The 16,314-nt window shown below is 49.6% G+C and overlaps 1 protein-coding gene across 4 annotated transcripts in view; it reads right to left on the bottom strand.

The window, feature by feature from the left end:
- The window catches only part of rgs3a (regulator of G protein signaling 3a), a 92,888-nt gene extending 76,950 nt beyond the window's left edge, over positions 1–15,938 (bottom strand). Inside the window, exons 1-3 of one of the 4 annotated variants that reach the window (XM_072714752.1) lie at positions 9,849–9,918; positions 5,896–5,963; positions 3,346–3,427 (exon numbers count right to left, since the gene is read on the bottom strand). In XM_072714752.1, coding sequence (XP_072570853.1) covers positions 3,346–3,399 — 54 coding nt within the window. In that variant the 5' untranslated portion in view covers positions 3,400–3,427; positions 5,896–5,963; positions 9,849–9,918. Of the gene's footprint in view, positions 1–3,345; positions 3,548–5,895; positions 5,964–9,848; positions 10,135–15,799 lie in introns of those variants that run through there. The other 3 variants (XM_072714754.1, XM_072714751.1, XM_072714753.1) reach the window with 3 other exon arrangements.
- Positions 15,939–16,314: the final 376 nt, after the last annotated feature.

Here is a 16,314-nt window from a genome sequence, read left to right as displayed (position 1 = left end):
CATTCGTCACGGTTTCGCTTAAATATTGCGTTTTGTGCCTGAACTTTGAGTCTCGGCTCTCCTGTTGACCGTCTCCATTGTAGCTCACCACGCAGCCCTTGTAAGCTGCTCTTTATAAGTCTGCCAAACACATAAATGATAATGAAAATCGAGGGGGAAAAGGCGTTCGCTTTGCGGTCTCCCGGCGACACTGGTGAGCTCACTCCGGTTAAATCGCGCTAAATAATTTCCCAAGCCATCTATTGTAATGCTCCCCTCCTCAGTCCTCCATTATCCCTACCAAGTGATGGGGGGGGTCTTGTTTAATCTTCCCGCTGCCAGGCGACACTGATGGGCCCCCATGGTCACATCGCGGTCGGCGGCCGGCGAGGGAGAAAAGACGCTGCCCTGGGAAAACGAAGCAGCTGTGGGGGGCACCTTGGTGGGAGTGGGAGTGGGGGGGGGGGCAGCGGCATGCCCGCTGAGCGTGAGAGCCAGCTGATGTGCTGGGCTTTTAGGGTGGGTTGGGTAAGAGCGAAGGATCAGTCCTGCTATGCTGCACTCAGGATAAGGGCTGAGAAGTCAGGCACGTTCAGCCAACCAGTTCACCAATCAAGGCACGATGCCTCTCCAGTCACTCAGATCACCTATCGGGGCAGGACACCTATCCTGCCAATCAGATCATTAATCAAGGCATGATGCCTCTCCAGTCACTCAGATCACCTATCGGGGCAGGACACCTATCCTGCCAATCACATCACCAATCGAGGCACGAAGCTTCTCCAGCTAATCAGATCGCCTATTGGGGTGGGACGCCTATCTTGCCAATAAGACCACCTATTGGGGCGAGGAAAAACTCTGGCCAATCAGATCACCTATCAGGCGATTAAACAGTATGTAATCATATCTATAGAGCCAACACCTTGTTTCCATGCCTGACTCCTTTGCTAAAACCAAAGCTGCTGTCTTTACTCAGGTTTTTAAGCACCAAAATCCTACCAAAGTCACTGATTCCCCCAACTCCTCCCCGCCATGCAGATCTCCTTATTGTCCAACCAGGATTGTCACAGACTGGCATTAACTGACCGATGCCATCACAGATCCTTAATTTATGGCACAGATGACCTTTAGATATCTTCTGATTGGCCTTCACAGGTGGTTGAGGTGTTTCGCTTTTGGCCTTCACAGATTCTCAGATTCAGACTGGCTTTCACAAGCCTGGGGGGTGGGGGTCTTCAGGCATCCAAAGAGACAGCAACTTTGGCAGCCGTCTCATCCTGTATCAGCAATGTTCAAAGGCTCAGATCACCGTGGGCGCAGGGAGAATGTTCCAGAAAGCTCATCTTTCGTTCAGCTCACTGAGGTTCATCCTTTCAGTCGCACACTCGCCTCGCTTACACAAACCTTGCTTTCCTGCCAGCTCTGCCAGACCCACTCTGTTCCTTATGGGTTACAGTATTTTTTCCCATAATAAAGTGGCTTTTCCGTCACAAACATACAGTGATCCCAGCAATTCCCGATCAACAGGCCCGCAAAAGGTAGAATGTTCGCTCACCTTACGGTATTCAAACCCATCAGCTTCTGATTATGAAACGTCATAATGCCACAGGCACCAATCCCTGTCTGGGAAGCACCGTTGTAAACCTGGGATGGGCCTGGAATATTCCATAATGAGCCGCAGGAGTTGCGTCAGCGTTCGTTCTGCACGTCTGTGGGATGTATCCCGCCAGCATGCCTGCTCTGAGCTGATCAGAATCTCATAATTATTATTCCAGTTTTGGTAGCTAGAGGTCAGTTCCCAGCTCAGACCACAGGGAAAGCCCCCCCAACCCCCCACCTCACAATTTTATGTTTATCCAAATAAAGTGGAAACAATCTCCTCCAGTCGTTATTGTCATCTCAGCATTATTTTTTTTTTGGGGGGGGGGGTGTATTGGAACGATGCAGAGCTGACTGGGCAACCACATGAAGTCCTTCCCATGTCAGCCCAAATGCAGGCCCATTTTCAGGCTCGCTCTTCCCTCCAGAGGCGCCTCACAAGCACAGCTCTTGGTTAATACATTCTCGGCTGTATTGGAGATTGTTCTAGCTTATAATCATGCCGGCGTGATCTGGTGACAAATTGTCTCAGGCCTTCGAGGAGTCACACCCGTGTTGAACTGTTTTATCGGGAAATAAAAAACCCATTTGTCAATGCCATCTGCACTGGAGTCAACACACTGCTGCGGAAAGTCCCACCCACAACGGCTGAGGCGGAGCGGATCTCATTTGTATTAAATCCATGCTCACAACAAACAATGCAGAGCACAGATTTACTAAAGAGGATAAATCGGACTACTTAGATCTTTGGGATCCCGTTTCTGGGTGTAAGCACATTTAACATTACTAGCAGAATTCAGAACGCAATGTCCCAGACTTTATTCTGAGTGTGACAAGAACTCTCATTCAATTCTTCCTGGCAGGAGCATCATTTGAGGTAGAGGTGTCTGATTCCCAGCCAGGCAATGAAGGGTGAGGATAACAGAAGCCACGCCTACTCTCACAGCCCTCCTCTGAAACCACACCCCCCCTCACAGCCTTCTTTCAAAGCCACACCCCTTGTCACACCATCCTCTGAAGCCACACTCCTTCTCACACCATCCTCTGAGGACACACCCCTTTTTCAAGCCCTCCTTGGAAGCCACGCCCCTTATCAAGCCTTCCCATGAAGTCACACCCATTTCACACCCTTTCTCCGAATCCAGCTCTTCTCACAACCATTCTCTACCAGGTGAAACTTATATCTGCTTCTGTCCTTCCTGGGAGCGCCTTAATCACACGTGCCTGATTCCAAACGCAGCAGTCATTCCCTGCCCAAACATTCCTCTAGTTCCCCTCCTTCCCCACACTCACCCCGCCATGCCCCCTGTGCCCCCAGCTGTGTCCATCTAACTCACCTTTCAGCAGGTACTACTGCCACATTTCCAGTCTCCTCCTCTTCTTTTATCTTGTCCCCCCCACCCCACCCGAATTCAATGTTGAGGATTAATAAATTAACTGTGCACCCCCCCTCCCCCCCCGAGGATGACTGAGGGTCATGCTGCGATTTTTCTTGTTAGTAATTAGGTGGAAGTTTAATCACTGTCCGCAGAAAGAGGAGAAACATTGCAATAAAACAGAATAGCAATAAGCCTCTCCACCGAAGGCCCTGGAACCCATCTGAGAGCCCTGGAAAATCTATAAATAATCCTCTCCCGTAACAGACAGAGCCGATGCCCGCAACCAAAACGGCGGCGATCGGATCCATGGAACAGACAAAGGTCTGCGGGTCGACCCGCCGAGCCACCCTTACGCCCGCCACCTGCTCCCCTCTACCGGTGGACCAACCTGAGGCAGCGTCCGCTCGATGCAGGTCCGGCAGAGCCCGTGGATGGTGTGCATGGTTCCGGTTCCGTGTGACCCAGGCACCCTGGAATGTAGCTACGTTTAGCGCGTCGTAGCGACGTGTCCGGGGGCCAGCACGGCGCTCCACCTGCCTTCGCTCCGCTCCGGGCACACTGGGCTCAGCGTGGCCGCTCATGGGAACCCAACTCAGCAGAAGAATGACAGGAAGCCACCTTTGCCCCCCCACCCCCACCCCCTTGCCCCCGATAAGCCAATGCACTTCCTGAACCGAGGTTGGAGATACTCTGCCTCTCCCGGTGAAATTGACGCTACACTCCCATTATCCCGCTCGCAAGGGCGCAGTGAGCAGATGCATCAATGCTACTCCCCCCCCCCCACCCCCCCCGCACCATCCCGCCTCCAGAGCTGCCTCTCTCAGACCAAACGCCCCTGTGTTCCCTCTGAGGAAGGCCGTCTCCGGTAAAGAGCTTGTTATGGAAATGTTCCTCCAGGCTCAGCTCAGATACGCAGAACACGGAAACAGCCGGAGGAAGTGAGAATGGGGGGGCGGGATGAAACGAAAACATCAGAGGAGTCCCATCAGAGCTGAGCGGTGTCAGAGAACGAGACTTGGTGAAACCCGATACAGCAAACGCAATAATGCACGTTTTCTGGCAGTCTGCGGACGCAAAACGGGATTGGAGAGAAGACAGACATGAATGCAGTTAGGGTCCCTGTCACAGTACTGGCTCCTTCCCAGCAGTCGAGCACCAGGCTTTTAACAGGCCTCTGCCAGGATCAGTGGAGCAATTTACCTGGTTTTATTCATATTTTTTATGCTTATGAGACAGGAGGCCTGCAAGTACATACATACCCATACAGAGTACGTAAGCTATTCCTGTCAGACCCATCTCTCTTACAGGACAGTGGTACATGGAAATCAATGTATTCTCACCTGACCTGAATGGGAAGCCAGATCCGACATGAGGCAAGAAAATTGACCACAGACTTTGGAAAGAGCAGGGTTTTCTGCACAGTAGATTTCCTCTGTTATTTCCAGCACTCAGAACCACCCGTTAAATGAAAACGTATCCAGCCCAGGGGCATTTGTAACTAGTAAGATGTTGCAAAGCACATTTTATAATTTGCCTGTCCACAGGAGAAGCAAGATTAAAATGGTGGATAAATTAATGCAACAATCTTGTTTCAAGACATAATTTTACGAATGAGATTAGCAGCATGCTAACGCAAGTTAGCAGCCGTGCTAACTTCTGACACGAGCTACACGGCCCCTCTGACAAAGGGCATTCATATCCGCTTTTAAAGCCCATTCCTGTGATGCAGCCTAGACTCGAGTTACCCGAAGCCCTGACAACCCTTCTCTGTGCAAAGCCGCTGTCCAGAAGCCGCCAGCGATCAGCGGCTGCCAGTGACAGCGGCCCTAGCGACTGTATTTGGCTTGTTTTTGGTGGCATGTGCGAGTGCTGGATGCCGGCACAGCGGCCCGTCACGCTCTATCATCTAGACAGAATGAAGACATCGACGGGGCTTTGGGTAAATTAGCTTCCCCCCAGCCACACCTCAGCGGTCGCCTTTAATAGGCCCACTGAACAAAAACCCTCATGTGGCATCGATTTCAATCATAAACACACACGCCACCCCGATATCCCCCCTCCCACCAGGCTGTACAAATTGTGCAGACCAGAGGCCATTGGAGGAAGGTTGGGGAGAGCCAAAGCGGCATGGAGACGGTACGCCCACCCCCCCCAGGGGCCTTTTAATGCAGCATCTCCCAAACCCAACACCCGCCATCCAACTAAAGACCAAAGCATCCCCAGCCATATCTCAGATAAATGTTCTAGTCTATCTGCTTGTTAACAGCCCAGCTTGGACTACTTGGAAGTTTTGGAAGTTCTCCATTCAAAAAACCTTACAGAGTACAAGACTTCCCAGGTATTCAAACTGACCTCCTTCACACTCTGTCAGGTTAACAAGACACCGAGTTATATGTTCATTAACCAGTGTTATACTGGAACCATCTGTACAATATCCTTACGGCAAAAATAAAATGACCCTAGTTACTGGTATAACTATGGTCTATGAGAGCCAAATGAATGCATGCTCTGCAGGATCCTCATAGTCTGCTTCTCCTGGTCTGTCTTGCAGTACGGAACTATCTGATTGCTCTGGTTAGGACACCCAGACGTCTCCACCACAGAGAAGTGAGGTGACCCCAGATTCTGGAATTTGAAACGTTGCCTGCCCCCAAGAAATCAGGCAGAGGTCAGGAACGGGAGAACAGTTCCAGTGAACACAGTTCTGTACCCAGCAGCTCTCCCAGATACAGAAGTCCAAAACATTCATGGAGAGAGGCTCCTGGGGATCCACACGCTCACCCCGCTGACTCCGACTTGCACGCGCGCAGCGATCCTGCGGCGCACACTCATAACCCACAGGCGCTGGAACACGATCGCACACGTATAGGAATGCTGAGACGCCCACGACCGCAGGCACACACACAGCACACGCACAGCATGGGGAGGGGGTACTCACCGTTACGCATTGCATATTCTCGGGGCTTGTGGCCTGCGAGGCAGCACCATGGTTTGGCGACGCCGCTTCTGCAAGAAAGACAAACGAGTCACAGGCTGCGAGGGTACCCTTGGATAACATCTCCTCCCATCCGAGGTGTGGGGGCATGGGGCGGGGAGGGGGGGGCGCAACTCCGGGTAGACGACGGAGTTTGGGGTTGGCGGGAGCCGTCGGGGAAGTTTGTCCGCACGTGCTGCAGCGGCGAGGCCGGTTTCGAGGCAAGAATGAGAGAGGAGGTCTCCGTCAGCCCACGCTGACGTCCAACTTGTCCCAGAGGCAGAGCGCTCTGGGAAAGGCGCCGTGGCAGGCTGCGATTTTGAGGAGCTCCGGCCAAAGGAGGAGCACTCGGCGAGAGGGGGGAACCTCCTCTCGCTCCATTATCCCTCATCTGAGGGCTCCCGCAAGGTTGCCATAGTGACTCGGTGTCCCTTTAAACACTCTTCATAAAAGGCGCCATTCAGCGGGGGAAACAATGCCGCGGGCCCCGCTCTCGCACATTCTGTCTGCCTCCTCTTCCTGGGCACACCCCCCCCACACCCCCCACCTGTGCTCTTCATGCACCCCTCCCACCCGAAAAAGAGCGATGATTGCTTGGCGGCCCCTTTTGATATCATCGTAATCGCGTTAACTTTGAGGCATCCACGACACCCGGTACGCAAGCGTGGCATCCAATTCCCGCTGGGGGAGACTGCACAGCATCCCGCTTGTTCTATAGAATTATAGTTTAATTAAGAAGCCAGGGGCTTAATCAAGTAATCGCTACCCCCCTGCGAGCGGCATGACTGCCAGCCTGAAGGGCCTCTAACGGAGCCATAAATCAAGACAGATTATGGAAGAGCACCTATCGGCATGACAACAGCAGAGGACCGCCCACCCCTGCCCTTTAAACTCAACTCCCTTTATAAGAATAAATGAGCACAGAGGGGGGAAGAGTTGGGGATACTGTTGACTCCAGTGGCACCACTGTCCAGCAAAGAGCTACATTTGATGGTGTAGAAAGGCTAAGCATCAGACTCACCTTGCTACAGACTGCAGCTCTGATGGCAAGGCCTTATCTCTTCACTAATCAGAAACTCTGCCGTTGTGCGATTATCTCATTAGCACTGCGATGCAAGAGATCCAACGCCATAATTCGGTTTCCTGCCAGCGTCACTTATGCGGTTAACTGTGTTCTCCTTTGTTGTTGGCCTACAGGCTCTCTAACGAGGCATATCGATCAAAGTCAGCGAATGAAGAAACATCACTCGCATGTTTTGGGGCACACTTGTCTAAATTACCCTGCATAGCTTAACGGTTTCCACCCACTTGCGCAAATGGGATGCTGGTGCGGCAGGAAGACTGCGCTGCCCAAAACGGTCTCCCTCGGGGATCCAGGAAGAACACGAAACTCATGTAAGCCGGATCCTCTCTGCACAGCTGAATTGAAGGGGCAGGTCCAAATGGCACAAACCTGCTGTGACCTCACATTGCAGGGCAGGATCAAAGAACCAATCTGAGAAGTAAAAGCATGACGCCTTTGACCCCGTCTCTCACGGGTCCATTCTTATCATGTCAACCTGCTCGTAACCTGCCGCTGAAAAATCCTCCCAGGGATTAAACAGAAGGGGAAAAAGTCTTTAGATGTTTACCCTGAAAAAACTAAAGTGATTACATTTCTGTAATGGGTGAACAGGAAAAAAAAATGACCTACTAATGCAAAGTGATGGAGGGAGACGATATTACCTTGGAGCTGAAAGTTGCGGCTAAGCCAGGAAGAGGAGCAAAGTGAGAAAGAAGGGAGGGAGGCGAGAGGCAGGGAGAAGCAAACAAAGGCCATAGAAATATCAGATTCAGTTACAGCTGGGCTGAGTGCACAAGTCTGGGTCCTACGTTGCCCCTTCTCACCATGGTGAGTCCCTCAACGGGCTTACATTTAGGACAACCGGGCCCTGATCGGAGATCTCTGGGTGTGACAGAGCTTTTGGCTGTCATGGAGAGTCAGACTTGTTACCCAGTTAGCGACGTATGCCGTTATCCTTAGAGACCTCGAGTTCACCTTCGTCTGTAGCTGTGGGGAGGGCGGGGCTTGGCTGCCTGGGTAGCTCAAGCCCCTGGGAGCTTCCTGTCTGGCCTGCAGCATCTGCTGCACAGTGCACATCACCATTTAGGTGACTATCCTGCCCGCCTGGGTCCTCGCCAACCTCTAGGGCAGGCTGAGGAAGGGTTATCACAACCATGGTGAAGTTTTCAGGAAGCTGAGCATGCCACATCATGCTTGTGCCCGGTGGGTTGTGCCCAGGATGCTACCGGTGCGTTTAAGTGCTTCAGTTTCCCACCTGGAACAGGAATTGGAGTCTGCAGAGCCAACAGCCCGTACGGTGAAGTCCTGGCCGATGCAGCGCAAAAACACAGCTGACAGCCCTCACTGCTCCCGGCCACCCACACACACCCACACTCTGTTACTCACTCACTGCACCACGCACACCCACACGCACAAACATGTACACGTACCGCTACTACCAAACACATTCACAGTTCAAACGGGCACTTCAAACTCCTTCATCACATAAAAAAAAAAAACGCACAACTTCCAGACATACATACATCAATCGGCCAAACACTCCTAGAACTAAATTGTCAAGAAAGTGTATTAAAAATCCAACAGGTAAGACAGCTGGGACCAAATAACCATGGTAACGAAGTTTCACATTCCAGAATTTAGCTAGAAGACTCACCTGAAACAGGTGTGGTCCCCTTGTGGAACCCTATTCGCCTTCAGGCCTGTTATGATTCATTACAGTCCCCGATCTGCAAAGTTTACACCAGTGTGGTTGGACTATAGGACATACTCCTAAGCAGAGAATCTGAACTCATCCCCCTCAAACTGAACTTCATCGCTCAACTCCTGACTGCATCTCAAATGCGATTAAGAGGCTGCGGTTGCTGCTTCTTGCACGAACACGTCGTTAGCTTTGGGTGGCTGCCTGTTTTATGGAATTATTTACATTTGCATGGTTTGACCTCTGAAGAAATGTATTGCATATGCATTAAACTGTGCTTGTAACTGTCGTACATGCCTTTTTTGGCCCTCTATATTTTACACTGTGTCATTATAAAGTACTATTTTAGTATCCCATGGAACTAGCAGCGCAGTAATCCTCACTGCAGTCATTGACTATGTGCTTTTTTTTGATGGCTTTTCTCCACGGCTTAATTCTGCCGTTATTTGTGTTGACCTGTAAGTCACCTTGGAGATGTATAAATGGAAATGTCTCTTCTCTGAGAAGGAGGGAAAGTTAAATTGGTTAGAGTACAGGTGGCCGCAGTTATTTAATGTTGATTTGTTCCACTGTAGTTCCTCTCTCCTCACAGAAACCTAACTTCTCCGTTTGCATACCCCAGTGGTCTTTTGTCCTGCTTCCATTTCTCCCCTGTCCATCTCAGAAAAGGGACCATTGGCAGAAACATTCAAGTCCGTCAAGAAGATTAGACATCATGTGGTTCTCTTCACCCAAGCTTTCCTGTGGTTGTTAACTGCACCCCACCCTACAACCGAACAATTAAACAATTCACTGAACAGGTGTAAATGACTGATGTGTGGGAGAACTGAAACCAAATATGAAACCGCAAAATCCCATAAACAAATACAGAGCAAGTCAACACAGTCAAACACTTCCAAATGGCCAATAAGTGTTATGCTAACTAAAGCAGCCACTGTGTAATGTCAGTCGGATTTCCCCTCGATTTAGAAACAAACACACACCTGTTACCGCAAGATCGAAACTCGCTTCATCACACAAATCCGCACTGGGATTAGATTTCCAAATGTTCTCCAGTCCCCCGGAAAATAGTGCAAACTGCATGCTGGTTCAGAGGTAAGAGCCCCACCCGCCGGAGGTTTAGGAGAGCTCCTCGTCGAAAACGGCGAGCCTCACCGCTAGTGTCGGCGCTGAGCACCTCCAGGTCAGACGTCGTGTGTTTGTGGGCCAAATTCGTTCCTCCCACCACGGACCACAAAATGCCGCCGGTCAGCTCAAACGCTCTTGGCGGTGACGGCTGTATTCCCACACGTAACCCTTTGTCCCGGACGCCACTGGAGCTGCACACTCGCCCGCATCCTCGGTGTCTGACGCTCGGCTTCGGCTCACAGCTGCGCATTAATATTTAAAGTCCCTAAAGCACAAGAATGATGGAGGCAGAGAAGAAGCGCAGGAACATCAGCCAAAAAAACACCCAAAGCAACCGTCACACCTGCACCATACCAAGCATCCAGCCAGCCACACCCAGCCTCCGCTGAAAACCAGGCACACCTGTAACTCAACAACTTAACCAATTACCACTAATTAAAGCACCTGTTTCCAGGTCCCTCCTTGTGTACAGAGTGTTATATATATATATACTGAGTATTTGTTTCACGACTGGCTTTCTGTGTATGACTCCTGTTTGCTGTCTTGCCATTCCTCTAGCATTTTACATTTATTATTATTTTGCAGGTGCTTTTTATCCAAAGTGACATACAATTAAGAAAGCAGAAAGAGTAAAGCCAGTCCCTGGAGTAACTGGGGTTACAGGCCTTGCTCAAGGGCCTGACAGTGAAATCCATCTGCCGAACCTGGGATTTGACCTGGCAAACTTCTGATCACAGGCACTGCACCCAAACCGGTTTAGCCGCACACCATCCCCTGTATTCATTGCCTCAGCTCCTCACAGGCGTGTTGCACCATGGATTTGGATCACAATTCGGACCGGCTTGCCTTCGTTGGCTTCTGCCCGGCTTTCGGCCTTCTACTTGCCTTTGGACCACGAGCCTTGAAATAAACCTGAAGTTCGTGCACATGGATTCTCTCCCTGTCCAGTCATTACAGCAATATAGTAATAAATGTATGTGAGGGGGGGGGGGGGCATTAGGCCTGAGTGCAGGTGGTTAGTTTTATTGTCCCCCACTTTACAAACGCTAATCATGCTCAGGGTCACTGGAAACCCGGAGCCTATCCCAGGTTGCACTTGGGCACATTGCAGGGAAACACCCTGAACCCAGTCCATCCCAGTGATGTTGCCGATTATTTTCACTAATAAGATATCATTAATCACAGCAATGCACTGGACAGGGCTGGATGCTGAGAGACATTTTAATTTCGTTAATTGCCAAAAGGGAGCCTCCTGAAATGAAGGGGGCTTCAATCGCCTTGCAGTGATTAACGTCATTATTTCATCATTTCCGTAGTGCACGCCATGTAAAGAAGCCGACGCAATCGATTTGTGACAAACTGGACACGCTTGGACTTGTTGAAGCAGGTCAGGCTCTTGCATCCCATCTCAGAGGCCTGGATATTCACAATCCTTCTGTTTGCCTACTACCATCGACCTGCTACCTGTTACCTGTCTGAATCTGTATGCTGCTATTTTACGGGTGATGCCCTCGGTAAACACTGAAGGAACAATGATCACTGACAACAACAGTCCCAGAAGGGGAAGTGCAGAGGGATGTTTAGAGCCACCAGTCCCTCATTTTTAAATGATATAAATCAGTGTTTATTCCCAACTTCCCAGGCCAATAACTTGGAGCAGACACGCAACACAATCCCAAGAGCCACACAATCAATTCCTTTCATTCTTGACAGATCCGCCCACTTATTTCTCTTAGTTTCCAAGTTCATCAGGAAGGCATCCCGTCTCAACCCTTTTCTCGCTCAATTCTCGTTAATCCAAAAATCGAAGTCCCATTAAAGCTTCCCTCCCCCGCCCCCTGGCCATCTCACCATGGATGCATTGGCTGCAGCAACCTGAACGCATGCCTTAAACTGATTTTCATGATTCATCTTTGGCATTTGTCTTTCAAAGTATTGGGAAAGTATCAGTCACATTAGCGGTGATTCTGTCACATAATTGTGCTTCGCTGGATAAATAGTATTTAATCTAAAATGGTTTAAAGTGCCATAGTCAGTTTGCACCACTTCAAATTCTTATGATTATAATAGAAACTAGTTTGTGGATGCAAAACCCCGGCCTCTGGACAGCATATTCATCATGCTGCATGATATATGTTGCCTTCGTGCAGGTCCTGTTTCTGTTGTGTCATGCACCTCTCTGACATCTGACACCCCCTCCCCCCCCCCCCCCCCATGACTTAGTAACCAATCAGATATTTGCCAGACACTTAACAGATAACAGACAGTAAGCTTTCTGTTATCCACATCACAGGTTGTTTATTCTTGATGTCTCAGAATGATGTAGCATAACTGTGAAGTTCTCCGGTGACTTCACAGATATCAGCGATATCGGCGCGGCTCTTGACTCATAAAGACATCATGCTGACTTTAAATCTTCAAAGTACGTGTACTGGTGGATTTATGGCAAATCAGTTAAGACAACAGTCCATAGTTGAGCAGCACTTTTATTTTGACACGAGTCAAAACCGTTACGTCTGAAGACTGAATTGATGCACATTCTAGGGCCTGAGTGCATAACAAACACGGTAAGCTGGATCAGAAGAACAGGCAGCCGAATGAACCGAAACAAACTGTCAAAGCCACTCAGGAGTAAAACTGAAGAAGATATAAGGATGACTGAAGATGGCAAACACCTCACCACCATAAAAGTTTGCCAACTCAAGGGTGATACAGAAATTGACAGAATTGCATAAGATCATGTACTGTACAGCGTTAAGAAATACGCATGCAGGATTCTGAACATAACTTAATATCAGTAGGTATTATAAGGTATAATGCTAGTATAAAGAAATCGACAAAGCATAATATACTAGTTATACAAAGGTACGGTACAGATATTTAGTGACTGCAGACATCAAGAAAATAATTAGGAGCAATTACTGGAAATCTACACATTAAAAGCCTTTCAGAATATATTTTGTGTCTGTCTTTCATACTCACTTGTCCTATGCAGAGTTGTGGAGCCTATCCTAGTAGCTACAGGTTGAAGGCAGGTAATAACCCAGAATGGGGCGCCAGCCCATCACAGGGCAGTTTCACCATTCACACATATAGGGAGTTTAGCAAACCTAATTAACCTTAGCATGTTTTTGGACTGTGGGAGAAACCCAATGACAACATGGAGAGATCATTCAAACTCTATACACGTGAACCCAGGGCAGAAACTCGAACCCTGGTCCCAGAGGTGTGAAGCAACAATGCTAACCACTGTGCTACCGCACCGCCCAGCTTACAATGGCCAAAATATATTACATAGTACATAAATTATGTGTGTATATATTTATTAATTTGGTTGTTCGTTTATTTTTATATTCATGACATATTCTACATAACTATAACTATCTGGGCGGAGTGGCGGCTCTGAGGCTCGGGATCTGAAGGTTGCCAGTTTGAATCCCATGAATGCCCAGAGTAATTCTACTCCATTGGGACCTTGAGCAAGGCCCATAACCTGCAATTACTTCATCCTGGGTATCACGTTAATGTACATCTGGCCCTGCAAGCAGGTCCTCCAAACTGCAGGAAAATTTGTGGGTTGGTGGCAGGATTGGCTCTCCAGCCACTGGAAAAAACTCGCACAGTTCCATTCGGACTCGTGTGGTGCTGAGGTTCCACCCACTGCATGGCTACTCTCAGGTTCACATCCTTATACATCAGATGTAGGGTAATATAATTCTGTTTGTAATCCTACTTACACTCATTTGTTGGATGACCATAGCACTGTGATAAGAGATCACAGTGGTTTCTGCATATCGCGTATTGGCAGTTCACAGAGCTGAATGACGCCGGGGGCTGGCATACACTTTATATAATAACCGAACACGGACTGCAGAGCATGCCTTAGCTCACAGGACCCTAAACCAACTAACAGCCAATTAAAAGCCTGTGAGGAAAGAAAAATTCTAATTAAGAGGGACCTTTGAATGAACTGGTCTGGTTTGGAGTCGGGGGTGGTGTCTGTCCTACAATTCCAACTGACGCCCAACCAGGCAGCTCCCAAAGGACACGGGGGAACACTGACCCCACCTCCAGCGTGTATCAACCAGCAGCTGCCCCTCCCCACTGAAGATACTCTGGAAACAGCAGGGGTGATTGTAGGAGTTTTTATGGTGGTGGGAAAAAATGGGGTTATAATTCATATAGTGGAGCCAACCTATTATTAGCCAATGATATATTTTGAATCGGTGAGAGATGGGAGGGAAGACTTCAGGGGCCAATCAGCTTGCAGTTCAGGCCAGTACCCCTCTGGCCCTGCCCCAGTACAGTATATGCCCCTGGGAACCTGGACCTGGATCAGTGAAGCTGGCTCTCCAGAGACACTTTAACAGAAACGTCGGACAGTGGCTCAGGGTTTATTTCACTGCCTGACGCTCCAACGTGCCTGATATATACCAGGGCTGTTTTCCCAGCATTCGGAAGTCTCACACCCATGGACACAAGTTAGAGAAACCACTGCACAGATGGGCAAAATGGAAAAGTCTCACACTGACAGTACTGATTCTCACAGCCCCAGTGTCAAATCCGAACCACCCGCATCAGTAAAGAGACAGGACATCAGCACAGAGACAGGGAATTAACACAGAGACGGGGCATCAACACAGACACGAGGCATCAACACAGAGATGGTGCAGTACCACAGAGACAGGGCATCAGCACAGGAGACAGGGAATTAACACAGAGACACAATATCAACAGGGAGATGGCACATCAACACAGAGACAGGGCATCAGTACAGACACAGGGAATTAACACAGAGATGGGGCAGTATCACAGAGACAGGGCATCAGCACAGAGACAGGGAATTAACACAGAGATGCAACATCAACACAGAGATAGGGAAATCAACAAAGAGATAGCACAACAACACAGAGATGTGGCATCAACATAGAGACAGTGCATCAACACAGAGACAGGGAATTAGCACAGAGACACAATATCAATATAGATGTGGCACATCAATACAGAGATGATTAATCAAGACAGATAGGACATCATCACAGAGACAGGGTATCGGCACAGAGACAGGGAATGCAATATCAACACAGAGATAGGGCATCATGACAGAGACCAGGTATCAACATTGAGATGGTGCATCAACATAGAGAGGGGGCATTAAGACAGAGATAAGGCATCATCACAGAGATGGTGCATCAGCACAGAGATGGGGCATCAACACAGAGAAGGCGCATCAACACAGAGAAGAGGCATCAGCACAGAGACGGGGCATTAGCACAGAGACGCGGCATTAGCACAGAGATGGGGCATCAACACAGAGACAGGGAATTAACACAGAGGCACAACATCAACACAGAGACAGGGAATTAACACAGAGACACAACATCACAATAGAGATGGCACATCAATACAGAGATGGTGCATCAACACAGAATAGAGGCTTCAACACAGAGACACCAATTCAACACAGAGACACTGCATCAACGCAGAGAGGGTGCATCAACACAGAGGCAGCACTCTCCACTGAAATTTGCTGTAATTAATGAACCACTGCTTAACCAGCTGACTAGCTTCACTGAAGGCTTCACTAACTGCATGCACAGTGTTGCACTCACCTAGAGGTGCTCCCGTTGAGGGCTAAAACGAAAAAGTGTAACAAAAAAAAGTGGGACCAAAGACAGCAGAAACCCAGAGGGCGAACTGGGGGCCAGCAGCTCTGTAAATAGATGCATCTCGCTCCCCACAGATGAGAACACAGTACGCACATTCCCCAAAACCCTGCTGCTATCTGTGCATCCAGCTGCTGCCCCCACCCCCGGTTATATTCCCCACCCCCGACACCGTTCCATCCTGGTTCGAGCCTCCGTCAATCTCCAATCCTCCACCTGAATGCCCCCAGCCATCACTCACGCCACCCACCCTGCCATCAGCACCACATCCCTCAGACCCTCAGCATCTGGGCATCCAAGTAGCAAACTCACCCAAAGTCCACTTTTCGGGAGCGGGCGACGGGTGGGTGGGGGGGGGGGGTGTTGGGGGATAGCGTCCGCTGGCGTTCCGCAGCAGCAGCGGAGACCAGGACAGTGCCGTCGGAGCCGGAGCGTCGGAGCGGAAGTTGAGGGAAATGACAGAAAAAAGAAGGGAAAGAAAAGACTTGGGCGAGGCTTAGTGTTTGTGTTTGTGCAACCGTGAGTGTAAGCGTGGGAGAAGGAGGGAGGGAGGGAGGGAGAGGGAGGGAGAGAGAGAGAGAGAGTTTCTCTGCTTTTGTCTATTCCCAGTGCAGAGCAAACCCAAATGAACCAAGAGGGAAAATTGAATACCAAATAAGGGCAGTGCACCCCCCTGCCTTGATCCAGCACCCCCAGAGCTGCCTATGTCCTGCTCTCTATCCTGCCGATCAGGACAGAGCTTGTCGCCTCCCCCCTGGTCCTCTAGCAGGAAGACGGTTGGTTTGTTACATAAAGCCGTACCATCGGTGTTAGACAGGTCTGATGGT

This window comes from Paramormyrops kingsleyae, chromosome 7, assembly GCF_048594095.1.
Source record: "Paramormyrops kingsleyae isolate MSU_618 chromosome 7, PKINGS_0.4, whole genome shotgun sequence".
Lineage (NCBI taxonomy): Eukaryota > Metazoa > Chordata > Actinopteri > Osteoglossiformes > Mormyridae > Paramormyrops > Paramormyrops kingsleyae.
Note: the sequence above shows the minus strand (reverse complement) of the source record. Positions and strands in the feature narration are given on the sequence as shown.